Below are 27,980 nucleotides of genomic sequence, written 5' to 3' on the forward strand. Positions count from 1 at the left end.
GCCTTAAATGTGGTCAGGTAGGCGGAAGGACGATGGGCGGATGTCAATGGTGTGAAACAAGCCACCCACCACTAGATGGTGCTGCTGCTGCATGTGAGTCTACGGGGGGTCGCTGGCGCTCACTCCTCAGTGGGAGAAATGACCAGGCTGTGGACGAAATAACTTATTATTTTCAACTTTATGACTTAGCTCCATAGCCACATTTAATTGTATATGCTATCTTTAAATATGATATATTACATAAGTGCTTGTCTCTGTGTCATCACTGCCTAACATTGCTTTCATTACTTCTGGAGGAGGTGTGTGTGTGTGTGTGTGTGTGTGTGTGTGTGTGTGTGTGTGTGTGTGTGTGTGTGTGTGTGTGTGTCACTCGGGAAGCGCTGGCATTGCGTACGACACTAACGTGCCAGGCCCAGTGTGACCAGAGGCCGGCACGGAAAGGGAGATCATGCAAACCTGTAAAAGAGGAGTGACTTGAGCTGCCTCACTTACTAGTTTATATAAATGCATTTTTTTATATACGTGCCCGTCCGTCACATGAAGTGGGGGCGACCTGACCTGTATTAAATCTTTTAGTAATTATAAGTGTCTGTATCTGTGTTAGCCTACTTTCTTCATATCTTATATTTCATTTTAGGATGCTCACTTGTACACTTTTCACCCGCGCGAATGCATTTAAATGAAAATACATTTTTAGCTTCAATGCCTTTCACTCATTTATAAGTGTGGTCAAATATCAGAAGAACAGATGAATTCAAAGTTCTCACACACAACTTTGTCTCGATCCCTTGCTACTGCTATTCCCCTGAAAATACGCTGATACTCAGGTTTCTGATTCCAGAGGTAAAGTATCCCTGTTGTTTTTTTATAGCGGTTGCCATGGTGACTTGTAGTATCGAGGCACTATTTTCTTTTTATAGTGGTGTTGCACGCGCTCAACTCAGAGTAAAGCTCATCTGAGTTTATTATCTGAACTCGAACCAGCTGTTCTGGAACCGAAAACTCAAGAGTTTCCGTCTGCGGTTACAACCAACTCACAGTGGATGGTCCAACTCGGAGTTTAATAGCTCTCCTGGTCCCGTCCCACAGGCTCATTTCTACGCGGATGGACGATGCGCCCATGTTGGTGGGCCTGCTGTAGGTTTCCTCGGTGTCAGCGGTCGGCTTAGAGGAACTCCAGCCGTCTGCGGGCCGGTGAGCATCAGCCAGGGTTTCTTGGGATTTGGAGTTTTGTGAAGGTGATATTCTGTTAGACGGGATCTGTCTTTGTCTGGTCTGAGTCTTCAGAGGAAAGGGGCTCCACATCTCACAGCTGTAAACTACTAACAGCCATCCAAGCCAGCCACATTTGTTGAGGTGAAGCCACCTCCAGATGTTGGCCACTGTCGCTGTGATGAGTCGTTACGTCACTGTCCGGGGTTTCCTGGTGAAGTGAACCCTACGGCGTCATGGCGGAGGCCGGTTGTCGGAGGACCGTGGATTGAAATGCCAGCTTTCCACAACCGCAACTGACCTACGAGCACTCGAATTTACTTACATCTCAACGGAATACGGGAGTCACTTGATTTTTCTGACTGAGAACTAACATTTCACCGGCTCTACGGAACTGTGTCGTTCTGGGTTGCTCTCCCTGCTGGGAGAGAGCTAGCTAGCTAACGGACGATCGCGCTAGCTGCCCGTAGCTGCTAGTTCACTAACTTTACTACAAAAACAAAGGACCTCTGGACTGGTAAGGCAGACTTAAGACACTCATTTATTGTGAGTCGCTCGTGCAACGTAACATATGATCGGGCAACATCCAGCGTGGTATGACTTATCTTGTTTAGTGAGAAAGTGAGCGTACGGTACATGTTGATGTGTTAAAAGCCGCGAGAAGTGAGCGGCGAATGAAAACAAGATGGAAGAGTCTGAAGTTATGTTGGCTAATTTGTATTTGTGGGTTTGGTAATGAATACTACGTGTGTTGAGCACTCTCCCGTGGTCCACTGCCTGGGGGTACATTTGCATAATGAATCTCTGATAGTCAAACGCCGTCTGGAACATGAATCTCCCAGCCAAGGGCCGGCTCGAAGTTTAGTCATTATGTTAGCCTCAGTGCTAGCCTCGTGCTTCGCTACATTAGCCATCACTACTTTACTTGACAACCTCAATAAGACTAGCATCCGTCGCACCTCACCATTTGTTAGCACACACTGACCCAATATCGAAAGTTGCCCCACTATACTATATTCTTTTTGCCTAAATCATTACTGTTCGTGTGGCGTTTTAATGCTAACTGGTGAATTTTATTGTCCTACCAGTTCTACGATTTACGAACCCAGGGTATCATAACAGTAGCATCATAACACATAAGAGCTAGCAAAACACACGTTGACCGGTGTAATACTGTAATTAACCTTCTCGTGAAGACGCCGGTAACGTGTTAAAGCTGCAGACGGTAGTATTTCGAGGGAAGCTGTTATGGGACGTTGTTCTCCGTGTGGATCTGGAGGTGAAACGGCGGCTGGCGCGTTGGCTGTGTTTGCATACATTACAGCTAAGTTACCCCGCCAACAGCCCGCACTGGCGTTAGCCGGTAGTAGCTAGTTAGCTACAAGCTAATTTGTTATCACATGATAACTTTTAATGTAACCGTAATCGTCGACAAAAAGACCGCTGGTCCTAAAGAGTTCTGGATTTGGTTCTGTTTGACGGGACTGCTAAGTGTCGAGGCCTCCGGAGCTTTGTGTGGCGGTGAAAACATGCCGCCGCTGCGCAGGCCTTCTAGGCCTAGCGGGATTCTTACATGGAGCTACATACATCCGCTCACGTCTACCTGCTCTGGTTTTAACGCTCACACTATTGGATGTTTTGATGAGCTACAAAAACAGCCAAGTCCCCTCAGAGTTGAAGCATCACACCAGTGTTTCATTAACTGAATTTTAATCCGGAGACACTATATTAACGGCTTTTCAAGGGCTGTGCACTTGCTCAGGCGAACTGATCCTGAACGCCTGTACGGTGCTTATGTGTTTTATATCTGAATCATTATAATTTGCCCCTACATGTGCTTTTAAGTTCAGTGGATGTGACTTTTATCGAGGCCCCCCATTAATAGACTGCGATATGACTGCTCCAGAGACGACATATGTCTGACATTGTCCAGGCTGTATTCCTCATTTTGTTAATGTGTATCCTGTCTTAACAGTTTAACCACGTTGAACATAATTTTAAAGGCGGTCTGGGAGAAGTCTACTTTTTAGACTTCGACATGGCTGGACGCAGTGAAGATGAAAGTGTCAGCAACAGCAGTGGAGAATCAAGGTAAATCAACTAACTGATTAAGGAACATAACCATGCTGGCTAATACTACTGATCATGTGTGGGTCAGGAACTGGGTCTGACCCACGTCTATTCTTTATACCCCTGTCCTGTGTTTGTGTTTGGAATGCTGCCATCTCCGGTTTAGTTTGTTTGCATTGAAATATTTCACTTTGTGCAGTTAAAGTACAACTGTGTCTCAGCGTTATCGCCACAACTGTTGTCAAGTTTGTGTGTGAGAAATCTCATGATCCTGATAAACGATCTTTAATTACGATCTGAGAGATACATTTTTTAAAACTTTGTGAATAGAGGTGGAAAATGAAATAATATTCTTATGTTTCATCAACTTTTACCAGATAGACACACAGAGCAAACAGTTCTGTAACAGTCCAAATGATAAAACAGAAGGAGGCTGAGCAGCTTAGTTCAGCAGATCAACCATCTGTGGCAGCAGCAGACCACTGGGGCTGTGTGACCTCAAAGAAGTCAGCTGTAACTGCCTGGCTGCTGTAATTACCGTGCGCACGTGTGTTATGACAAATGACACAGACGAGTTAAAAAAAAAAGGTATAAACTAGGACCCACATCATTTTGCAGTACATGTACAGAATGAATGTAACATCCACAGCTCTGATATCAATCTGATGTTGGAATTCTAATTAAACATTTCAGAAATGAGCTCCATCCCTGCAGTGAAGTCACTTTAAGTGTGTTTGGTCTACTGAGCGCATTGCTGGGATGATAGTAGGGGAAACTTGAAGCCTCTTTCCGCTACACATGCACCCATAGTTTGGGTTAGTGACATGGAAGATGGGACAATGACTTGGGACTGTGAACCTTTCTATCACAGGTTGAGCCTCAGTTTCAGGGGTTTTGCACCCGTAGATGTAGCCCTCAGTAATCCAACTCAAATACGTATGTATGGTGTTGGTGTAATGAACACATCGTATTAAGAGACTATTTTATTCATATTAATTTTTCTGCTGGAAATGTGTGACGTGAATGACTGTTTCCGTTGCTAAATGAAAAGGCTATGAGCACGAATGTCTGAAAGCGTTTTCCATCTGTGAACAAGGCCAGAATATCACCAGTGTTGGAGATTGATTTGTGCTCAGCAAAGTTTGGTATTAAAAGGCAAGAATATATTTGGTTGACACACCGGTAAAATGTTTGAGTCTAGTTTATCATACTGATGGCAGCTATGATTGATTGTTCAGTACTAAACCCCAAATGTATGTGTCTTCATCTCCTCTTTCAATATGACAGTAATTCTGATGATGAATCCGGGTCTGGATCAGGATCTGCATCTGGCTCTGGTTCCAGTTCCAGCTCCAGCTCCAGCAGCAGCAGCCAGTCAGGGAGCAGTGACTCAGGAAGTGGCTCGGACTCTGGCAGCCAGTCAGATTCGGACACAGAAAAAGCCAAGGAGAAGATTGAACCGCTAAATAAGTCAAATATTGACAGAGCTGAGGTACCGTGATGTTATCGATCTTTGCTCTTATTTGTTGATAAGATTTGATGTGTGGACAAAATAATTCAGTCAAGAAAATGAAATGTGAATTAGGGCTGACAGGGATAACTTGAAATATATATCACGGTCTGAACCACAGGATGATGGCTGTGATGAGAGATTCTGTGCTCCGTGGATCTCTGCAGAGAAATGAGACTTGACCCTTAAAGCGAATTAATTAAAATTAATATTGTTCTAGTGATGGGCTGCCACAAATCACGGTAGCATTTAGCAACACTGCGGTCTCAGCCTGTTGTTGGTGTAGTTGACCAGTCCAGGCTCTGGCGGTCAGAACAGTCATACCTGTTTCACATCCACACCTTGTTTGACTGGATGTATCACCCATACAACGTCTCTCATGTAATCCATGTTTTTTACTTGGAGCTCAGCTGGCAGGCAATGTTTGAAACAAGGCACCATTTACTGGTTGCATAGTCACTTTTAGACCCTCATTTTTCAGGATGTGTACCACATCTGCCAACCATTGTCATGTCAAAGCTTCTGAACATGCATATTTTGGCTAACTTTACACTCTGTTGGCTTATTACAGTTCTGGAAGTCTAACCCAAGCATCCTAGCAGTGCAAAGATCTGCTATGCTCAGGAAACAGCAGCTCCAGCAGCAGCAGCAGCAGCAACAGCAGAGACAAAGTTCCTCCAATAGTGGATCTGATGAGGTTTGTTTCACTGGCAGCTGTGTTTAATGTGACGTCTTTAATTGTATGTGCACCATGAATAGGCACTCAGTTCACTCCATCTGCTTTATTGGTATGAATGTCTATTTATTCATGATAACAAATTTTCCCCAGGACTCTTCAAGTAGTGATGAATCTGACTCATCAAGTGGATCCAAAAGGAGAAGAAATTCTGGCTCCTCAGACTCTGGATCGGGATCTGGGAGTGGCTCCAGATCAGACTCCTCAGCAGAGAACAACAGTGAAGAAACAGCGTCTGACTATGAGCCAAGTCACAAAATCAAGAGCAAAAAGCCTCCAACTAAGTGAGTAGATGGTTTCTCGTTATGGCTAGTCAGGTACGTGGTGCTATGACACCATTCTTCTCAGTGGTTTACTGGCTAGTGCTCGTGTACAGAATTTAATTATGTGCTTGTGTCACTGTCTCACCTTTGTGTCAGGATGAACTTTCGTAATGGCAAGAAGAGCAGCTCTCAGAGGAAGAAACCTCCAAAATGTTCATCCTCGGAGGATGAGGATGACAACTATAAGAAGGCCATCTCTGCTGGACCACGGCGGCAGGCCACAGTCAACATCAGCTATAAAGAGGACGAGGAGCTGAAAACGGACTCGGACGACCTCGTGGAGGTTCTTGGTGAAGATGTCCCGCAGCCTGAGGAGGATGAGTTTGAAACACTGGAGAGAGTGATGGACAGCAGGGTAGGAAGGAAAAGAGGTAAGGAATGACTTCCATGCTATCTTCCATACTGGTTCAAATATAAAGCCTCGGAGTTGGCATTAAGGTTTGTGACATGCAACAGGTGGGGGGGGGGGGGGGGGGGTCTTTGGATTTATTTTTAAGGAGAGTCTGGAGATGCCCCTGGGACTTGTTCTTCCTTTGCATCATAGGTGATACACAGTATACCTTTGTTTTTTCCCAACAGCGACAGGAAGTGTGACCACTGTATATGCAGTAGAAGCAGATGGGGACCCCAATGCTAACTTCAATCCCAACAAAGAGGCTGGTGAGGTCCAGTACTTGATAAAGTGGAAGAACTGGGCCCACATCCACAACACCTGGGAGACAGAGGAGACTCTCAAATTACAGAACGTCAAGGGTATGAAGAAGCTGGACAATTTTAAGAAGAAGGAACAGGAAAAAAAGAAATGGTGAGAACTGGAGCTTTAATCTTTATATAAAAAGATGATTGCCTTGGTGTTTACCAGCAGAGCTTCCCAGTGTTCAACTGACCACCCGGGTCCTGTGAGACAGCTGAAGCCACAGTTCCTATGTTGTAAAAGCACTACGAAGCTTGTCTTTGTGCTTTAATGGCTTCTCAAAATTGTAGACTAGTTTACAACATTAAGTCGTTTTACAACATTAAGTCTATGGTGGTATTTAGAGACCAACTATAGAAGGGGCTTTGGCAAGTTGGAAGACAAGTGACGTGATGTTCTTAATCGATGTAAACTTCAGCCTCAGGTTACGGCTACTGAGGAGGAGAGGAAGCAGTTCACTGTTAGGATCCATTCACATTTATTAGATCATTGGTTTGAGAGTTTCTGAAGTGGTTTGGGGTGTGATACTGTCTGTATTTGAAAAATATGTAAAAGCTAAAATGTCATCAAATATTCATCTTTGACCTGTTATGAGAAACTTTCCCTATGTAGGCTCACTAAAATGTCTCATAGCCTCAGATTTACATTCCACATGTTCCACGTTTGACAAATTAAAAGGGAAAATCGGTTAAATTCACAAGAGAACACATTCTTATGTCGTCCTATTTTAACAAGTGTTACGCCAGAAAAGCTTAATAGTTTCATTGGATTTCGGTGCACAAATGTTCCTGTACCTGGCCTGAAGCCCTGAGATCAGCAGTCCTCCCAGGGCCTCCATGACCTCAACATACCTAAAAGTCCTAGCCTCTAACTTGCCATTACTGCCAGTTGGTTGAGTGATTGTGCTGATTTGAACACAAATAAACCAACTGATGTAGCCGAATGTGTTTTGGGGGACTCTGTGTCCAGTTTGACTGGCAGTTTGAGTCACTATGATAACTGTCAAGCTACATGGAACCCTTTTTATGACACTAAAAATGTCTTCAGCTCCCTGAAGCCCTGTGTGACCCAGGAGGTCTTGGGCCACCTTCGTCGGTCAATTTGAATCATACTTGTCTCTGGTGTTTCTTGAGCACTGGAAACATGAACCTCATTTCTTCAGTGTGACCATTGTGGCAGCACATGGCAAAAAAAATTCCCTTGTTAGGGATGGGCTTATTTGACACTTTCTTGCAGGATCAGCCCAAATCACTGGTTATATTTATGGATATAATCCAGTCTGGTCCACTTGCCTGAATTCCCATGTATGCTCAACTAAACATTGACAGACGTGGCGCATAAGGAACCAAGCGCGGCAGCATGTGTCAATGGAAGTACAACAGTGCTGTTGAACCATCCCCACCAGTCAAAGCTGTTTAGGTTCAACCTTTGCTTTGGTGTTCAAAAGTAGTGTGTCACCAAACATGTTTATCACAGTATTGTCAGATTATCACCGAACTGGTTTTGGTGGTTGATGCTGCTGTACCACTGCGCCTTGGCGTGGGGATCACGTGAATTATTTGAGGATATTGTTTGTAATGGCTTGTTTTTGATACATTTTCAGGTAGACATCCAGTTCTAGATCATTAAATTGAACCTGGGATTTTGGACCAAAAGATACTTGTAAAAACAGATTTTAGATTGCGATAACTTTGGCTGATTTTACGAAATGATTCATTCGTCTTGTGCCTTTTTTCCACCTTTTTATTGAAAACCATAATGAAATGATGCTGGTGGGGTTCTTGTGGGGATCAATACTTTATGTTGACACAATCTGCCTTTAGCAAATGTCACATTGTAATTTGAATAAAAATTAGCCCCATCTCAATTATGATTATAAATGATGTTCGTACGTGTAGGACATACCTTGAATCCAGTATTCTGGCCGACGGTCCAAAGCATCTCCATCAGCTGTATGTAGCGGGTCCATGTCCTTAGAGAGGTAGATCATTATAGCGCCTGTAGTCTTGTACCACTGGATGGTTTTCTCCCCACCACTGGACTGGAGCATCATGCTGGAAAGCCTTAAAAGAGGCGCATCCTCTCTGCATGTGTGTTTCAGACCTGGAGCCCATGAATAACTTCAACTATTGCAGGGTCGCAAAGCCTGAGAATGAATGAAGATTGCATTCATTCCCAGTCAAACAGATGTCTGATGGTGGGGATCTGGGGGTGTTTTACCCCAGTGTGAGGCAAATATGCACCAGGTATAACACCTGGTTGGGCCCTGGAGATGGTTGGTGGCAGTCCTTGATGTTGTTGAGGCACCCTGGGGAGCTCTCTCCCCTACACTGGCCACAACTGGCGGACTAATGCAGCTGTTTGAATTTTTTCAGAACTTCACAAACCTACTAATTCTAAGGCTGAAAAAAAAGATGTTAATTATATTTAGCATCCTCAGAAAACCTGTAGAATGGACCCAGATAAGAAATTGTGTGTGTGTGTGTGTGTGTGTGTGTGTGTGTGTGTCTCTCTCTCCCCAGGTTAAAAGCTGCATCACCAGAGGACATCGAGTATTTTAACTGCCAGGAAGAACTCATCGATGACCTGCACTCTCAGTACCAGCTAGTGGAGAGAATCATAGGTGTGCTCTCTTGTTTTACTGTCTGATGCTGTTAACTCTGGGTATGTTGTTGCCATTGGCTTTATTTGACTGAACGGTTCTTTGAATTTCTTTGAGCAGGTCATTCAAACCAGAAGTCAGCAGCTGGTTATCCAGACTACCTGTGCAAGTGGCAGGGATTACCATACTCTGAGTGTAGCTGGGAAGATGGAGCACTGATCGCCAAGAAGTTCCAGAAATGCATCGATGACTACATGTGCAGAAACCAATCCAAGACCATTCCATCCAGGGACTGCAAGGTACTTCACTACCGCTGCCTGTCAGACATGCAGCAAATTTCCCTTAAAGTAGGAATGTAGCGAGTCCAACACTAACATGAGGAACACTAAGGGATGCAAGCGGCTCACCTTTACACAAATGCTGCTTCTTGAATTTCATTTTGCCAACTTGTGTTAACTGTCAACATCTGAAGAGTTTTTCTTGAAGGGGCTGAAAAATCTGGAAGCAGAAATGAATTGACACACCTCTATAGCGAAGGCACAAACATGATTTTACAGTGACATGTATATTGCAGACAGCCTTGGAACTCTTTTGTTTTAGTTGTTGTTAACCATTAGCCTACATGTGACATAACCATAAACTCCTGAGCTTTATGATCAGTGTCGTCAAATCTTTTTGAGTGCAATACGACTTTGACAATAAAAGCTGTCTAATATTTTGATGCTCCAGAATGCTTGTAATTTATTTATTCTTGTCATTGTTCCAAAGGTTGTAGTTTTAAAACGGATGACAATACTGACATTTGAGTGTTTCCAGGTTGTTGTTTTTAAAGGAAAAAAATATTGAAATTTACATTTGTGTCAAAACATGAATTTTGTTATCATGATGACGCGAGTGCAACCAAACATGAACCCTTTTTCACCTACATTTTAGTGTAAATCATCAAGTTACTGCTTTTTGTCAGGTTGGAGCTTACAGATTATAATGGTTCTCCTTAATATCTGTGTGTGGGGACGCGCTTGTTAGAGATCCACCTCAGCAGCTGCTGTGTTTGTCTTAGGTGCTGAAACAGAGACCCAGGTTTGTGCCAATGAAGAAGCAGCCAGTCTACATTGGAGGTGATGGGCTGGAGCTACGAGACTACCAACTGGACAGCTTGAACTGGATGGCCCACTCCTGGTGCAAGTATGAACCTAACAATCCTTCACAACCCTACACTGTCCTACGTTCTACTGGGAGCTGAGGGAGAACTACAGCAGTAGCCAACACTCCCAACTCCAACAGTAGTGGAACTTAGAATATCTGTAATATCAGACTGTGTTCTTCATTCTCCCATTCAGACAGATGGTGGAAGCTGCCATGCTAACCTGCTCATCAGAAGCATTTAGGAGTTCATTCTCAAGCTTAAGGGGGAAACTGGGATCAACTCAGCAGCTCTTAAATTATTAGCTCGACCTCCTGAGCCTTGCCACCCCCCCCTCTATCTATATATATAGATGGATGGATGGGTGGATAGATAGAGAGATGGATAGATGATAGATAGATAGATAGATTGATAGATAGATGATAGATGGATAGATAGATGATAGATGGATAGATAGATAAATGGATAGATAGATGGATGATAGATAGAGGATAGATGGATAGATAGATGGATAGATGATAGATGGATGATGGATGATAGATAGATGGATAGATAGATAGATGGGTAGATAGATAGATGGGTAGATAGATAGATGGATAGATAGATAGATGATAGATGGATAGATAGATGATAGATGGATTGATAGATAGATGGATAGAGAGATAGATAGATAGATGGATAGAGAGATAGATAGATGGATAGAGAGATAGATGGATAGATAGACAGATAGATAGATAGAGAGATGGATAGATAGAGAGATGGATAGATAGAGAGATGATAGACAGATTGATAGATAGATAGATGGATAGATAGATGGATGGATGGATAGAGAGATAGATAGATGGATAGATAGATAGACAGATTGATAGATGGATAGATGGATGGATGGATGGATAGATAGATGGATGATAGATAGATAGATAGACAGAATGATAGATGGATAGATAGATAGATGATAGACGGATAGATGGATGGATGGATGGATAGATGGATGGATGGATAGATAGATTGATAGATGGATGGATAGATAGATGGATGATAGATGGATGATAGATGGATAGATAGATAGATAGATGGATGATAGATAGATGGATGATAGATAGATGGATGATAGATAGATAGATAGATGACAGATAGATGGATAGATAGATGGATAGAGAGATAGATTGATAGTAGATAGATAGATGGATAGAGAGATAGATGGATAGAGAGATAGATGGATGGATGGATAGATAGATGATAGATGGATAGATAGATTGATAGATGGATGGATAGATTGATAGATGATAGATAGATAGATGGATGATAGATAGATAGATGGATAGAGAGATAGATAGATGATAGATGGATAGATAGATAGATGATAGATAGATAGATGGATGATAGGTAGATAGATGGATAGATAGATAGATGGATAGAGAGATAGATAGATGGATAGGTAGATAGATAGATAGATAGATAGATAGATAGATGGATAGGTAGATGGATAGAGATAGAGATGGATGGATGGATAGATAGATAGATGGATGGATGGATGGATGGATAGATAGATGGATGATAGATGGATTGATAGATGGATAGATAGATAGATAGATGATAGATAGATAGATAGATGATAGATGGATAGATAGATGGATAGAGAGATAGATTGATGGTAGATAGATAGATGGATAGAGAGATAGATGGATAGATAGATGGATGGATGGATAGATAGATGATAGATGGATAGATAGATTGATAGATGGATGGATAGATTGATAGATGATAGATAGATAGATAGATGACAGATAGATAGGTAGATAGATGATAGATAGATGGATAGAGAGATAGATAGATGATAGATGGATAGATAGATAGATGATAGATAGATAGATGGATGATAGGTAGATAGATAGATGGATAGAGAGATGGATAGATAGATAGATAGATGGATAGGTAGATAGATAGATAGATAGATAGGTAGATGGATAGAGATAGAGATAGATGGATAGATAGATGGATGGATGGATGGATAGGTAGATAGATAGATAGATGGATAGAGATGGATGGATGGATGGGTGGATGGATGGATGGATGGATAGATAGATAGATAGATAGATAGATAGATAGATAGATAGATGGATGGATTTTGGTTAAACTCAGAATTAAAACGGGAACTCGATCTCGTCCCACTTTTTAAAAAAAATTTAAACACCCATACATTTTTCCTGCTGATCCAGGGAATTGAACCATCAACCCTCTGGAACCAGACCAGCAATCTCAACTTCTCTGTTTTGCTCTCTTACTTCAAAGAGGCAACAGCTGCATCCTTGCTGATGAGATGGGTTTAGGGAAGACCATCCAGACCATCTGCTTCCTCAACTACCTGTTTCATGAGCACCAGCTGTATGGGCCCTTCCTGCTGGTGGTTCCTCTGTCCACGCTGACCTCCTGGCAGAGAGAAATCCAGCTCTGGGCCCCTCAGATGAACATCGTGGTCTACCTGGGAGACATCAGCAGCAGGAACATGGTAATTTGTTATGCTCACAGTAAAATCTGGGCCTGCGCATCAGCCCACATCCACACAGCTTAATTAATAAACTTTCATCGTCATCAGCATTTCCACTACATGCAGATAGCAGTGATGAAGGAGGGCTTCCTACCGTCCAAGTTTATTCTGGTACTGGTACTCAGTCGATACTTAAAGATCGGTTATCTACTCAAGCGCGTGTGCGTGTCACTATAAATTCTCGGTCTGATGAATTGAAGTAAAGGGCTTGTAGCTAAATCTGATTCAAAGCATCTTTTCTTTTTGTCTGTTTTTTTGTGTGATAAGACAAATGTTTTCCAACACTTTGAGGACTTTTTGCGGTCCTGCTAAAATAACACCACACTTAACATTTCTTTTCTAGAGGCATTTTGCTGTGTTTTGGGCAGTAGCTTGTAGCTGAGCTGATGATGAGCCAAGTATTACCTGCTGCTATCAGAGGGCACCATGTGAATGATAGGTACAGGTGTCCCCACATGAGAGAATGCTTCTGTTGCCTGTAATAACTATTTGGGGGCTCTAGGGGGCAGCACAGGGAAGGTTCAGCATCTTTGGCTTTGATTTATTAGGTGGTACCCAACAGAACCACTGAAACCTGTATTCTAGTTTTCACTGGTGTGTGCTGAGCATGTTAGTACAATTCTGTACCCATCCCGAGCAATAAATGTGACTGCCCATATTCATCATTTTAACATGAGCAATATAACAACTGTTATTATATACAATTAATCTGAGTGGCACAAATTAAAGAGAAACTTTGCGCTTACCTGACAATGTGAGCACAACTATCACAAGAAGTTATGCAACTTCCTGTGAGTGTTGCCCAATAAAATTGCAGGAAACAACTTCAGTGTGATGTGTCATAATATTAATATGCAGGAAAACACACACAGTATCTGTGAAAGGGACATTTGGAAGATTCATCTTGACATAAAAAGTTCTTCCTGGAGACGAGCCTCACACTTCACAAGGCCTTCAGTGTCCCTCTCAAAGACATCAGAGATACCAAAGTTAAAAAGTGGATAAGATTCCTTTGTCAGCTTTGACTATTTTCTGATTTCCATGCACATGGTTATTATTCAGCTCTTGTTGTTAACATGAAACATTTACTGTGTTCAGTCAAAGTCTTCTCCTGAATCCTGAGACACCACCTCGTATGTCAGCTGGACGGACACTTCCCTGGCTGTCCACGTCTCCACATGTCTGAGCTCACCTGTTCTTTGTTTTTACAGATCAGGACACACGAGTGGATGCACGTCCTGAACAAGAGGCTGAAATTCAACATCCTCCTCACAACTTATGAGATTCTTCTTAAAGACAAGGTCAGCGGCTTCATGTCCTTGCAGTTGATTGTGATTCAAGTCCTTTCGGCTCCACATATGACACAGCAGTATTGCTACAGTCCTGAAGCTGTGCAGTCTGATGTTGGTGTGTGTAAACCTGAAACACACTTTTGTGTCTCCAGTCATTTCTGGGCAGCGTTAACTGGGCCTTCATTGGTGTGGATGAGGCGCACCGATTGAAGAACGACGACTCTCTCCTCTACAAGACAATGATTGAGTTCAAGTCCAATCACAGGCTGCTGATCACAGGAACACCACTGCAGAACTCCCTCAAAGAGCTCTGGTCCCTGCTGCACTTCATCATGCCTGAGAAGTACGTGTTGAATGTCTTTCTCTGTCTTTACTTTCTCTAATTATGTTCAATGTCTTTTTATGTTTGTTTTATGTAAAGCACTTTGAATTGCCCTGTTGCTGAAATGTGCTGTACAAATAAACTTGCCTCGCCTTACGTCACATCAACACTGCACTGTACAGGGTTGGATAGTTCCTGCATCGTGTTAAAGGAGTTTGATGGAGAGGTCTGGGCTGTCGAAGCACTACAGCCTCCCTTTGTCTTTGCTTTTGAGGACCTTTTTTCAGTTCTGGGCTTTTCCTTTACCAAGGGGTTACCAGGTTAATCTGAGCAGTTGCAATCATGAGAGAACAGGAACATATCTTTCCTGTATTGTCTCCAGTGAAATAAACTCATCAATTCTCCAATATATAAATTAATCATTAAGTCAGTTAAGATGTACAGCTTTAGACAGGAGCTCACAAGTTCCCGTTGATTAATTCCTAGAAGTGGTGAGCAAAGTTTAGATTTATTTTGTTTTTCGCAGTTGTAAAAGCCCTTTTCTCACACAAGTGGTAGCCTTCGCTTCCTCACTTGTACCATGCTGACACAACACAACACACACAACGTGTGCACTGCCGTCATATGTTCTGTAAGAGCTAACTGAATAGCGACACCTCCACTGATGAATGCTGTTGTCTTACTGTTCAAGGTTTCACTCGTGGGAGCTGTTTGAGGAGGAGCATGGAAAAGGAAGAGACTCAGGTTACACCAGTCTGCACAAGGAGCTAGAACCTTTTCTTTTACGCAGAGTCAAGAAGGATGTGGAGAAATCTCTACCTGCCAAAGTGGAACAAATCCTCCGAGTGGAAATGACTGCTATCCAGAAACAGTATTACAAGTGAGGACAATCTGTTTGAATAATAAACCAAACACAGGAGATGTTACACCTCAGGCTGCCGCTGCCATCAGTGGAGCATAGTGAGACTGAGTGGGAGCATAGCAGCTCCAGTCCACCTGGCTGAGGCAACCCACCTCTGAAGCAGGTTGTTCTTCTTCTATTAAACCCTAATGAGGCAGATGAGCGCTCCTTACTGAAATGTAACCTCCCTCATGTTGCTGCCTCGACTCAGCCGTAAAGGGGGGGTCAGTCTAACTGTCATATCACATTGTCGTGTTTTTACATTCAAACACAAGTTGTAGTTGACACTTGCAGTGTACCAGTGGACTCCCTGCCTCTCATGTCAGTGATATAGGTAAGAGGATAGTAATGTGTGTGTGTGTGTGTGTGTGTGTGTGTGTGTGTGTGTGTGTGTGTGTGTGTGTGTGTGTGTGTGTGTGTGTGTGTGTGTGTGTGTGTGTGTGTGTGTGTGTGTGTGTGTGTGTGTGTGTGTGTGTGTTCAGATGGATCCTGACCAGGAACTACAAGGCTCTGAGTAAAGGTACCAAAGGCAGCACGTCAGGCTTCCTCAACATCATGATGGAGTTGAAGAAGTGCTGTAACCACTGTTACCTTATCAAGCCTCCAGAGGACCACGAGTTCATCAACAGAGCTGAGAGCTTACAGGTCTGTTGACTTCCTCTTCCTGTGCTGCCACGTGCTTCCAAGAGTCCCGGCAAACTCTCTCATGATAGAAGACATTTCAGCACGTTGGGACTAAAAACAATTGAACACATTTCTGCATGCTTACACTTTTGATCATTTTTAATACGGATGGACAGATCAATATGACACACTCTCTTGACAACATTGGAGTGTGTCAGGTTCTTGTCAATTGGGATTTGATTGATGCATTTCCTCAGAGGCAGAAAACACGTGCGACATACTACCTGCATTACAGGCAAGAACGAAAGTTGGTCTCCGTGTAAACTCCGTATTGGCCAACTAATGTTGAAGAGGGGCGTATTTCATTACACAAAAAATCCTGGTTTCAGAAAGCAAATTTCATCCCAGATCTGTTTGGAGATCTGAAGTACAACTTGTGGCAAGGATCCTATTAGATTTCCTACAAGGAAATAGATGTGCATGTACCTAATTAATCTACCCCACAAACCCCACCCTCACTGAGCAGCGTACATCACCATTTTGCACTGTTGGCCAAATCCAATCCTAGTGTTCTGTACTTAAAGGAATGGCTAAATAAGCATTATTGGATAGTACTGTGCGATGCACCACAAGGACCTTTAAATTTCCTAACGCATATTAAGAACTTCTGCAGGATGGTCTTCATTCAACAAATGTATTTTCTGTAATTTCATTGTCTGAAATGTGCTTAATGTAAAAGGTCCCATTGAAACGTGCATGTCTGTGTTGGAAGGCCTGTCTGTTTTTATAGAGGCTCAATGACGACCCAATGAAAGTTCTGTCGTTAATTCCAATGCGTTGCCTAAGTGGTGTCTGACAGTACAGGCCTCTAACAGTCAACCCTCGTCTCACAGCAACTGGTCCGCAGTAGTGGGAAGCTGGTTCTGCTGGACAAGCTGCTGGTGCGTTTGAAGGAGCGAGGCCACAGAGTTCTCATCTTCTCCCAGATGGTCAGGATGCTGGATATCCTGGCTGAATACCTGAGGAGCCGACAGTTCCTCTTCCAGGTACATGCAGAGACAAATATCCTCCACACTTGCTCAAATATTGTCCCAGCTAACCAGGAAGTGTTGGAGGTCAAATTTAAATAACATCATCATCAAAATCATTATCTCTTTTATAACTGTTCAGCGGTTAGATGGCTCCATCAAAGGGGAGATGAGGAAGCAGGCTTTGGACCACTTCAATGCTGAGGGCTCAGAGGTAAGTGACCTGCTGCAGACACAGGAAGTGGATTTGAATTAGCTGGGGAAAGTCTGATTCACAGAACCTCTCCTGTGTCCTAGGATTTCTGTTTCCTGCTGTCAACACGTGCAGGTGGGCTGGGAATCAATCTGGCATCGGCTGACACAGTCGTCATCTTTGACTCGGATTGGAACCCTCAGAATGATCTGCAAGCCCAGGCCAGAGCCCACAGAATTGGACAGAAGAGACAGGTAAGCTGTTTGAATTTGTCCTGCTGTCCTTCTGTCTCCTGCACAGAATCTTCATCTCTTCTTTACTCTGTTTTGTGGTGACTGGGTCATGTTAAGACAAAACCAAATTGCTTTAAACTCACACAACTAAAATAAAGAAGAGTGACTCAACTCCAGGGTGTACACACACTGGCAGCTCAGAGGCTCAGTGGTTAGCACTGTTGCCTCGCAGCATTGAAAACTAGTATGATGTAATTTCATTGGTACCATGACTTATTGATTTATTTCTGTTGTATGCTGTTGTATTGTGAATTATAAGTTTGACAGTTGCCAGGGGGATTTGAGACGTCTGTATCAACCTCAGGACTCAGTATTGTTTGTGTTGGACTGGCAGGTGAACATCTACCGCCTTGTGACAAAGGGCTCTGTGGAGGAGGACATCATTGAGAGAGCAAAGAAGAAGATGGTGCTGGACCATCTTGTTATTCAGAGGATGGACACCACAGGGAAAACTGTTCTCCACACAGGCACTGCTCCCTCCAGGTGGGTGCTGCTTCATCCACCTGCCTCCATTTGCTCCCCCTGTCCTTTTACAGGGCTCTTTTTCACCCTAACACATGTAACTGGGTGTGTGTGGTATTTCTAGTGTGTAAACTCTTCTCAAATATTGGTGTTCTTTCATGACTGTTTTTTCCTTTCATGCAGTTCAGCACCGTTCAACAAGGAGGAATTGTCTGCAATCCTGAAGTTTGGTGCTGAGGAGCTTTTCAAAGAGCTGGAGGGTGAAGAACAGGAGCCTCAGGTAAGTCATTTACTGCACATCATCACTGTTGGGTCCGCCCTTCTGTGTTCAAATCGGCTGTTGTTCAGGAGCATGTGTTGGAAGATTAGTGTGTGTTTAAAGACTAGCGTGTGTTTAAAAAACGCTGCAGCTCCAAAATAGGTATCTCATCTTTAATTATGGTCAGATAAAGTTTTGCCAAATCGAGTTCAAGTTGAGTTTAAATGTCTTTGGTTGGTAAATGCGTGTTTTCCCACTAGCACAGCTGTGCTAGCTGTGTTCCTGCTGATTGAACTAGCTAGCCTGCGTCTCATCAGCTCTTGCATGACTTGCCTCAGTGCGGCTAATTGAAACATCCCTGTGACCTGGAGGCTGGAGAAAAGGACCACCACCTTCCCCTTATTTGTCTCCGCTTTCGAGTGTGTGCTGACATCTGAAACAATCCATGTGTCAGTGTCTGTGGTGCTTGTAAATTTCCTCCCAAACAAGTGTAAGGGTTAGGGGACAGTCTTTATTCTAACCAGAACAGCAAAGGGGGCTTGCCTGTCACGGCTCTGTTCACCAAGGGAGGCTGGGATGGGCCTGAGACGGTTCATGCTGGCAGTGGTCCTGAGCTGGCCGTTTGAGCTGATCTGCTTCCGGGGTTGTGAGTTGGAGGCTGCTCCAGTCCAGCTGCTCCAATGTTTTCAGGACACACACCAGACCGGGGTCTGGATTCAAGGCAAAAGAGGGACAGCAGATGTGGTCACATACCTCTAAATCCCATTGACTGACATTAAATGATGAAAAAGAAAAACAACGTTTTAACAAGGTTTCCACCCAACAGCAACAAGGTAGTTCACAGTCACATTTTTATTCTGAAGAGTATGGGGTCAATTTGTCTCCTCTGTAGGAAATGGACATTGATGAGATTCTCAAAAGAGCTGAAACCCGAGAGAACGACCCTGGACCCTCTACAGTTGGAGAGGAACTGCTGTCTCAGTTTAAGGTAAACAAGTCAGATGGCGACATATTCCAGAGTTGTTGTAGTACTACAGAATTGTGTTTTTCTACTCTGGTAATGTTGAAGCACACATGAACTTTGTTGTGTTTTTGGTTGATGTGGTGCTCTGATTTTTGCAGGTGGCCAACTTCTCTATGATGGAGGAAGAGGAAATGGACATGGACTCTGAGCGCAGCCAGCGGAGCTGGGATGACATCATTCCTGAGGAGCAGAGGAGAAGGATGGAGGAGGAGGAAAGACAGAAGGAGCTGGAGGAAATCTACCTGCTGCCACGCATGAGGAATTGTGCCAAACAGGTACTCAGTCTGACCTCAAATAAAAGTGTGCAAGTCAAGTGCATATCTGAGCCTCCAGGTAACTCGTCTTTGCATGTGTCAATAGATCAGCTTTAATGCTGGCGAGGGCCGGCAGAGCAGGAACAGGAGGTACTCTGGGTCAGACAGTGACTCCCACTCAGACAGAAAGAGGCCAAAGAAACGAGGTCGGCCTCGAACTATTCCACGAGAAAATATCAAGGGTTTCAGTGATGCTGAGATCCGGAGGTGAGGAACTATGATGAATAATGAGATATTTGTCGGTATTCATTTTATCAAGGACTCGCACACATTTCCTGCCTTCATCTCTTTTAACCACCCACAGGTTTGTCAAGAGTTACAAGAAATTCGGAGGACCACTGGAAAGGTGAGTAGATCTTCTGTAGATGCTGGTGTGTTCAGTCCAACGGGATGTGCTAAGTGGTTGGTACAGTTTGTCATAAAAGGACATTTTGCCCCCTAGACGATGATGTTGGTTACGATGACTTGATGTTTGTCTTCTTCCCTCAGGTTGGATGCTATTGCTCGTGATGCTGAACTTGTTGATAAGTCAGAACATGACCTGAAACGTTTGGCGGAGACGGTTCACAATGGCTGTGTGAGAACGTTACGAGAGAATCCCTGCGGACCAGAAAAGAGCTCAGGTGAGCAAACGTGAATCAGTGATGGAGCTAAAGTGGAATCATGACAGTCCACCTGCTGTAGTCACATGATGATGGGCTGTCTCCTGGGTTCTCCTGGAAATGACGGCCATTTATAATGACATCAATTGATGGAGCTCTTATTTCTAAACATTTTATTAGTTTTGGATGAAAGGTTTGTGCAGACTTGTGTGCCTTTGAGTTGGTTGTGGTTTTGTATCATTGTGAGAAATGGAAATACATTTTCGTGGCAGTGTACAGCTGCACTCCCATTCAGCGTTCACGTTCCACACCTGATGCAGTCAAGGCTCCAGGCTAACCTCTTCACTAGCAGCGCTGTAGCCCTTAACAGGGAATCATTAGGAGCTCGAGCAGAAAATGTAGGTGCTGCAGCTTAAGTCAAACTGTAAAGCAAATGAATCCCACAGTATTGAATCTCATCTGCTGACTGAATGGAAGTTTCCTGCTGGCAAAATTCCATTTAAGTGATGATGCAATTTCAGTAATGGATCTGTCTCTGTATATGTAGTTCTTCAAGCTGCTGTTGTGCTTCACCAGTGTGCCATGTTTGAATTGTTGCCTCAGCAAACTGGGTTTTTGCGGCACGTTTTGGACCATATTTGGAGCAGAAGCTACACTTCATAGAGTTGTGTGTTTTTTGGCGTTTTTGTTTTTGCAGTATCTAAACCACTAAATCAATCAATTTGATTGATAAATTATTGGATTCTGAGAATCACATGTAGAGTCAATGCATTTTGTGAACTAACTGCTGCAGGCTCTGCAAAGGTAAACAAATTAAAATATATGTATCGTTTGTGTGATGCTGAGTCATGATAGCCAGTCAGTGTTGATATTCTCCCAGCGTCACTGATGCCCTGAAGGCAGGACAATCCTGACATCTGGTCTTGAATCAAACATGGCAGTCGAACCAGTGCTGGCTTGAATCCTCTGAGCTCCTACAAGGATGTTGTATACCCCACAGGATCATGTTATGACCACAGACACGCTGTTGTGAAGCTCTACAGCGTTTCCAGGACTTCCACAACTGACACAGAGCAGAAAGGATGATTGTATGTTTCGATAGAAGAAAGAAATGGTGATGCTTATGATACTAGCTAATGCTAACATCTAAATTTTGTGTAACTTAAGTTTTCCAGGCTGTCAAGGACCTCCACAACTGAGAGAGTACACCAAAGTGTTCATGCTGGTCATCATCAATGACATGAAAGTGGCAGATCCCTTCTCTTCAATCGAGCTAATGCTAAGACAGCAGTTATTTAGTTGTTTAGTTGATCTGCATATATTTATGGAAGCATAGAACCAAACGCCGCAGGTTGAGAGGAAAATGCGTTGTCTGAGCCCAGAACTACAACAGACAGAATGTCCTCTGATGCATGATGGGAACAACCTCGTGAATCGATTGTGAATACGTTCTAAGTCTCAATGGTCTATGCTTGTGTAACACCGCCCCCCTGGTAAATTTTTTTGTGGGGTGACTTCAGCCAGACTGCTGCTGGGTTCACACGTTCCTTAATCTTCAACCTTTCCTTATCAGTCAGGTCTCAACTTTCTGGCCTCCATTTTTATCTCTGTTCTTGCTGTTTCCTGCAGAATGTAAATGGTACTGTGTCAGTAACATGGTTGTGTCACTGTTGGATGTAGGAGGCAGACGAGGGAAGGTGAAAGGCCCCACTTTCAGGATCTCTGGTGTCCAAGTGAACGCCAAGCTTGTCATCTCTCATGAGGAGGAGCTGGCTCCTCTCCACAAGGCCATTCCTGCTGACCCTGAGGAGAGAAAGAAGTAAGACTTGCAGACCTTCCCCGCCTTCTCCACCCAGGCTTATCATGTGACCTGCATACGGTTGCTCCTGAAGCTAGGAAATGACCTAGATGCTACTCACATCACACAAGTTAGGCTACTATTAACACTCAGTGTTCTCTTTGAAGGAAAATATCAGTCAAGTGCTCTCAAGTAGATTTCATCATCAACACATTTGCTATGTGGTGGACAAGATAGGATGGTGTGTGTGTGTGTGTGTGGGGGGGGGGGGGGTATCGCTTCATCTGTAAACAGGGGTAAAGCAGCTGAAGTCACGTTCAGCTGTGTGAAGCTTCAGACCTGCTCACTGGTGCTGGAGGCTGAGCTGCTTCCCTCCACTGAGCACTGAAGGCTGTCAACCAGCACTTGTCACTTGCAGCTTTATTTGTATCAGCTTGGTTGAAGTGTGTCTCTATCATTTATGTCAGCTAGCAATAATTAGCAGCACAAGCACTTCTGTCTGAAATGCTGCTGATGGCCTTTCCAAGTAACAAAGAGGGGCCATGCAGACACAAATCCGTCCAGTGCCTATGGGTTCCAGTGGACCGGATCAGGCTGTGGGGCATCTCTGACTTGATGGCACTGAGTACGTTTGTCTACTGTGTGTGGTTGGACAGGTACATGATTCCATGCCACTCGAAGGCAGCACACTTTGACATTGAGTGGGGGAAGGAGGATGACTCCAGCCTGCTCATAGGCATCTATGAGTACGGCTACGGCAGCTGGGAGATGATCAAGATGGACCCGGACCTCAATCTCACACACAAGGTGAGTTCAGATCTCCAGACAATCATGTGACCATGCCGATACGATTGAGAGCACATGAGTACATGCACTCAGTGCACAGGAATATGGATGATGGAATGTAATATGTGCTTGGTGCTTCCAGTCTGTCTGTCTCTCTCTCTCACTCTCTCGTGTTTGAAGAATTGTTTGTATTCACGTATGTGCGCAAATGTCTGAAGTTTGAATATTGGGGTTCAAAGTTGAGCCTCAAGTTTCTGTCTCCCCTGGTTCTTGCACGCCTGCACACAGTTTACCTGAACCTGGTGTCTTTCAGTCCGGTGGATCTGACTGGGTTTTGATTTTGTTTTTGTTTTTTTCCATCTGACAAGTGTGAAATCTTTTGCTTAACTGGTGATTTGTTGGGTCTTTCAAGTGACCTTTTTCACAGTAATGGAAGCAGCTGCTGCTGTTTCAATCATGTCAAGTCACCTTTCACGACTGGTTGATGCGTTTCAGCACACGTGAGCATTCTGTGAAGACACTAACAACCATGATAGTGTAGCGCTCTATTTTCATCTCAGCGCTGTGCAGGTCAAGAACAATCGTCCGAAAATGTCCCTGCCAGCATTCAGACCCATTTCACCATAAAGTTCAGAACACGGGTGGGATGGAAGGTTCAGAGGCACCTGGACCTTCTTCAGATAACAGTGGCTCACTTGACCTCCTGCTGTTTGGTTTGATGTTTGGTATCTAGCTGATGTCCCGTTGGCGGTTTTCCACACTGCTGTGTTTCTCTTGAAGCGTGGGTGGGTGAGCCTCAGCTAGCTCTAAAATGAATCACTACATTGCTGGTTTTTCCACTGTTGATCAGCTCCTACCAGATGACCCTGACAAGAAGCCGCAGGCCAAACAGCTCCAGACCAGGGCCGACTACCTCATCAAACTCCTCAGCAAGGACCTGGCCAAGAAAGAAGCTCAGAAACAAGCAGGAAGTGTAAGTATGAGTCCTCCCAGGTTCCCCTGCCTGTACAGGTGGCTTCTGTGGTGGAGTCTGGAGTAATGTGTGTGTGTGTGTGTGTGTGTGTGTAGGTCAACTCCCGAAAGAGGAAACCAAGAAGCAAAAAGAGCAAAACTCTGAAACCAACCAAGATGGATGAGATGATCAAGAGTGCATCATCAGATCCCCCATCAGACAAGAGGTCAGAGGATGAGGACGACATAGATGAGGAGAAGGTATGTTAGATGGCAGTGGGGGTCCCGTCCTGCTGAGTGGGGACTTGAGTTGATGGCTTTTAATCATTTCAGGAGGTGGTGCCAACGAAGACCCCGAGTCGACGGGGCAGAGCAGACAGGGTGGTGGTAAAAGGTGAGAGGGACGACGAGGAAGAAGATGAGGAGGAGGAGGAGGAGGAGGCTGAGCAGGGGGAGCTTTCTTCATCAGGGGAGAAGGAGGTCAAAGAGAAGGAGACAAAAAAAGAATGCAAAAAGGAGAAGGAGGAAAGTTGGGACTTTAAAGATGCAAAGGAGCCAAAAGAGAAAAAGGAAACAAAGCCTTCAGAAGCAGCACATAAAGCAGAGGAGGTCCCAGAGAAGGTGAAATGAACACACATTCAGAGGAGCGGTTGCAATCCTAACACCGGCTCAGTGAGTAACAGCGGTGTAACTCCGGCTTTGTTTCCCATATTTTTATTCATCAGAATGAAATCAAGGCTGAAGTGCGCGAGCGGCTGAAGAAAGCCTCTGACGTAGCGGTCCACATAACAGCTAGTGGCGAGAACGTCCCAGTATCTGAGGAGTCTGAAGAGCTGGACCAGAAAACCTTCAGTGTGGTACGTTCAAGTCACGATCTCACCTCCAAGATGCCTGTCGTGTGTTTGCTTGAGTTCTTTCTGGGGCTGATAGCTGTTTGATACTGGGGCTGTAAATGTCCAAAGAGAGGTGGCAGTAGAACAGTTCTACATCCTTGTTAAATGTGGGGGACTGAAGCATCAGTGTCTGATTGCTGGGATGAGAATGCAGAACTCAGAGGGCCATAGTTGAAGGTGAGTCAGCATGTTTGAATTCAGGCGTTGTATTTTTGAATGTTCCAGTGTAAAGAGAGGATGCGGCCGGTGAAGGCAGCGCTGAAGCAGCTGGACAGGCCAGAGAAGGGTCTGTCAGAGCGCGAGCAGCTGGAGCACACCAGACAGTGCCTCATCAAGATTGGAGACCACATCACCGAGTGTCTGAAGGAGTATTCCAACCCCGACCAGATCAAACAGTGGAGAAAGTGAGTTTGCACCCTGTCTGGTAACAAGCACCACAGTCCTCCCCCGCCGGCTGTTAGTCTGTCCTCCACACTGGCGCCAGCTTGTGGAGACGCCTCTTGTTTGGTTGAGTTAGTTTCTGCTGATTTGGTTGTTGTCTCTTGATTTATGTGCTTCTTAGGCTTTATTAGGTCCCCTTCTGTCTGTTTTTGCCATCAGGAGTATGAACATAGTGTTTTATTTTGAAAATTGATGGGATTGGCTATGCCACCTACGAGACTTCCTGTCTGGCTCAATCTGTCCATCAAAATTATATTCCTATTCTCTGCCAGCGTTGAGGCTCTTCTAGGCCGGCTAGTCAACTGATTCAGTTCTAGAAGAGTCCCTGACCAGGTTTAAACATCGCTCTAGACTGTGGCTACCTGCCGCTTAACAAAAACACATTTCTGTGGGTTGAGTACTGGTGTGATTGTGAGTGAGCGCATGACCTCAACCATGCTGTCATCATTTCCTGGCTCATAACCTCCTTTGATGGCGGTTGTCCCCGACAGAAACCTGTGGATATTTGTGTCCAAGTTCACTGAATTTGATGCCAGGAAGCTGCATAAACTCTACAAGCACGCCATCAAGAAGAGACAGGAGAACGCTCAGGTAGGTGGCCTGCTGCAGGTCTGCTTCTGAGATGATGATGATGGTGATGGTTATGGTGATGATGATGATGGCTGTGTGTCTACAGGCGATGGAGCAGAACACTAGAACCACCAACACCTTTGGCTTTAAACACACAGGTAGTGTTTGCTTCCCTTGGCTAATCCAGAGCAGCAGGATGTGGTTGTCATGGTTACTGACAGACGCATGGTCTCTGTGTCCAGATCTGGAGCGGCTGAAGGACAACTCCCACCAGGACGACAGCAGCAGAGACAGCTACAGCTCCGACAGGCATCCGCTGTCAGCTCGGTACCACGAGAGCAGCAGCAGCAAGGAGAGGCTCTCCTCAGAGTCCCACAGGAAGGGTGGGGGAGGCGAGTCCAGGAAGAGACCCTACTCCTCCTTCAGCAATGGCAAAGACCACCGAGACCACTACAGGGCAGACAGCAGGGATCGAGACAGACAGGACAGGTGAGGGCAGCTGCTCCCTTTCTTACCAAGGTCATTGGTCACATGAGAAGAGGGCAGTGGGAAACCTGGTGATGAGGTGACGATCAGCTGATCATAAAACGACTTTGACCAATTAGCACACCAGCACAAGAACAGGAAACACGTGACCATATGAATGCTGACGTTGACATGAGGGAGTGTGAATGCTCTGGTATTCAGCTGGTATGTCTGGTTGTTGTGATGAGCCCAGCTTTGATCCGTGTGCGTGTGTGTGTGTGTGTGCGTGCGTGCGTGCAGATACTACAGTGATGGTAAGCACAAGAAGCTGGAGGAGTTCCGCTCCAGCAGAGACCACCGACTGGACATGAAGGATCATTCGCACCCGGACCACCGCTCCTCCTACCGCTACCACTCGGACTGGCAGACGGAGCAGCGGGCCTCAGCTAGCGGGCCCCGCTCTCCGCGGGACCAGCGCTCGCCCTACGACTCACGCTCACCTCTGGGTCACCGCTCCCCCTTCGACTATTCTTCAGACCATAAAAGCACACCGGAGCAGATCTGGAGCAGCCGCAAGACATAACAGGAGGTGGGCGGCGTGCGAGCAGCAGCCAGAGACTCCTACGCAGCAGACGGCTTCAGGGGCCTCGGCCCCTTAGCTGAGGCTGGATGAAGCACTGTGCATCGGTCAGTCGCGCCGCCTCCTCGCTTCAGCTGCAGCTCATCTCGGGAACCTGGGGGAGGAACGCCGGGAGCGGCTCAAACCAGGCAGCAGACAACAAATCAAAGGCTATTTTTGTATTTAAGAGTTTAAAGCTGTGCCGTCATGATGCTTGACGGCGCGCAGAAACATTTTTTTGTTATTTTTATAAAGTTTTTTAACTCTGCAAATGGACAGGATTGACCCTGAGTGCTGCCTCATATTCCCACCGACTCATGACACTGGATCCTGTTTGACTGTCGTCTGTCTGTCTGTCTGTCTGTCCGTCCGTCTCTCTCTCTCGCCTGATGTGATGGTGGAGCTTATTTAAGTGTTAGTCCTTGATGATGTCACAGGTTGATGTTAAGGTGGCGGCCCGGCTCCCACCTCAAGTACCTCATTTACAGCATTTCTCCTGTCCTCTGCAGGTCTCCTGTCTCCCTCCCACCCACCGTGAATTATTTAATGGCAGTCGCTGGCTGTGACACACCTGCTCATCCTCCTCTTGTATCATGTTTCCTTCTGTGAATCTCTTGTACATTTGTGTAAAATAGTAAATGGGTGGTCTTTTTCCTCAGGCTTTTGGATTTATTCTGACTCTACTTTCCCATCAACTCAGGCTTTGTGTTGTTCTGTATAAAAGCTCTTTCATGAAAATACTTTCCGAATGTAACTTTGGTAAAGGGAAAGTTTCCTCCACGAGTGTGAGTGGGACGAGCGTCTCGCCACCAGTCGGGAGCACCGCTACACTTTTTACAATCTTTGTTTATTGACCTTTGGTTTGATTTTCTACGTAGGCAATAATGATGATGATGATGATGATGATGATAATAATAATAATAATAATGTCACTGTTCTATGCAGCCAATTCTATTTGTGGTGAACCACCCAACTGAATGAAGTCACTGTTACGGTTCACTGTTGTACATAGATTTTCTCTATATTTCAAAATGACTTTACAGTGAAAGTGCATGGATTTTTATGAACTGTTTTTATATAGTTGTTTATGAAGCCATTAAAATCAATCACTGTACTCAGTCGTACCGATTCTCTTCAGCCACGTCTCGTCTGTGACTCACTGACTCCAGTAACTGTCCACTTACCACTTGTTGCACGATCCATGAGTTTTTGGTTTGACGGTGAACAGCCTCAGTGGCGGCTGACAGGAGGAGAGGAATACAGAGAGAGATCTGGTGTCCTGGCAGTAAACGATCCCAGGCTGG

General features: G+C 44.7%; 1 protein-coding gene across 1 annotated transcript; it reads left to right on the forward strand.

Annotated features, from left to right (window-relative positions):
- The first annotated feature begins 1,303 nt into the window (after positions 1-1,303).
- Positions 1,304-27,819, forward strand: chd1 (chromodomain helicase DNA binding protein 1). The gene is made up of 36 exons (XM_086186428.1): positions 1,304-1,729; positions 3,188-3,303; positions 4,570-4,774; positions 5,364-5,489; positions 5,622-5,812; positions 5,948-6,222; positions 6,431-6,656; positions 9,068-9,168; positions 9,268-9,446; positions 10,208-10,332; positions 12,584-12,800; positions 14,051-14,140; positions 14,284-14,474; positions 15,145-15,333; positions 15,837-15,999; positions 16,872-17,024; positions 17,149-17,220; positions 17,304-17,453; positions 17,827-17,975; positions 18,138-18,234; positions 19,106-19,201; positions 19,336-19,512; positions 19,598-19,758; positions 19,856-19,897; positions 20,041-20,174; positions 21,834-21,972; positions 22,608-22,758; positions 23,588-23,710; positions 23,806-23,949; positions 24,022-24,309; positions 24,414-24,545; positions 24,807-24,985; positions 25,514-25,613; positions 25,699-25,750; positions 25,835-26,081; positions 26,358-27,819. The coding sequence occupies exons 2-36, from the start codon at positions 3,251-3,253 to the stop codon at positions 26,638-26,640; spliced, it is 5,400 nt and encodes a 1,799-aa protein (XP_086042554.1). The 5' UTR covers positions 1,304-1,729; positions 3,188-3,250; the 3' UTR covers positions 26,641-27,819.
- Positions 27,820-27,980: the final 161 nt, after the last annotated feature.

The sequence above is a fragment of the Aulostomus chinensis genome, chromosome 19, assembly GCF_037954235.1.
Source record: "Aulostomus chinensis isolate RoL2024-O1b breed Wild chromosome 19, RoL_Achi_v1.0, whole genome shotgun sequence".
Classification (NCBI taxonomy): Eukaryota; Metazoa; Chordata; class Actinopteri; order Syngnathiformes; family Aulostomidae; genus Aulostomus; species Aulostomus chinensis.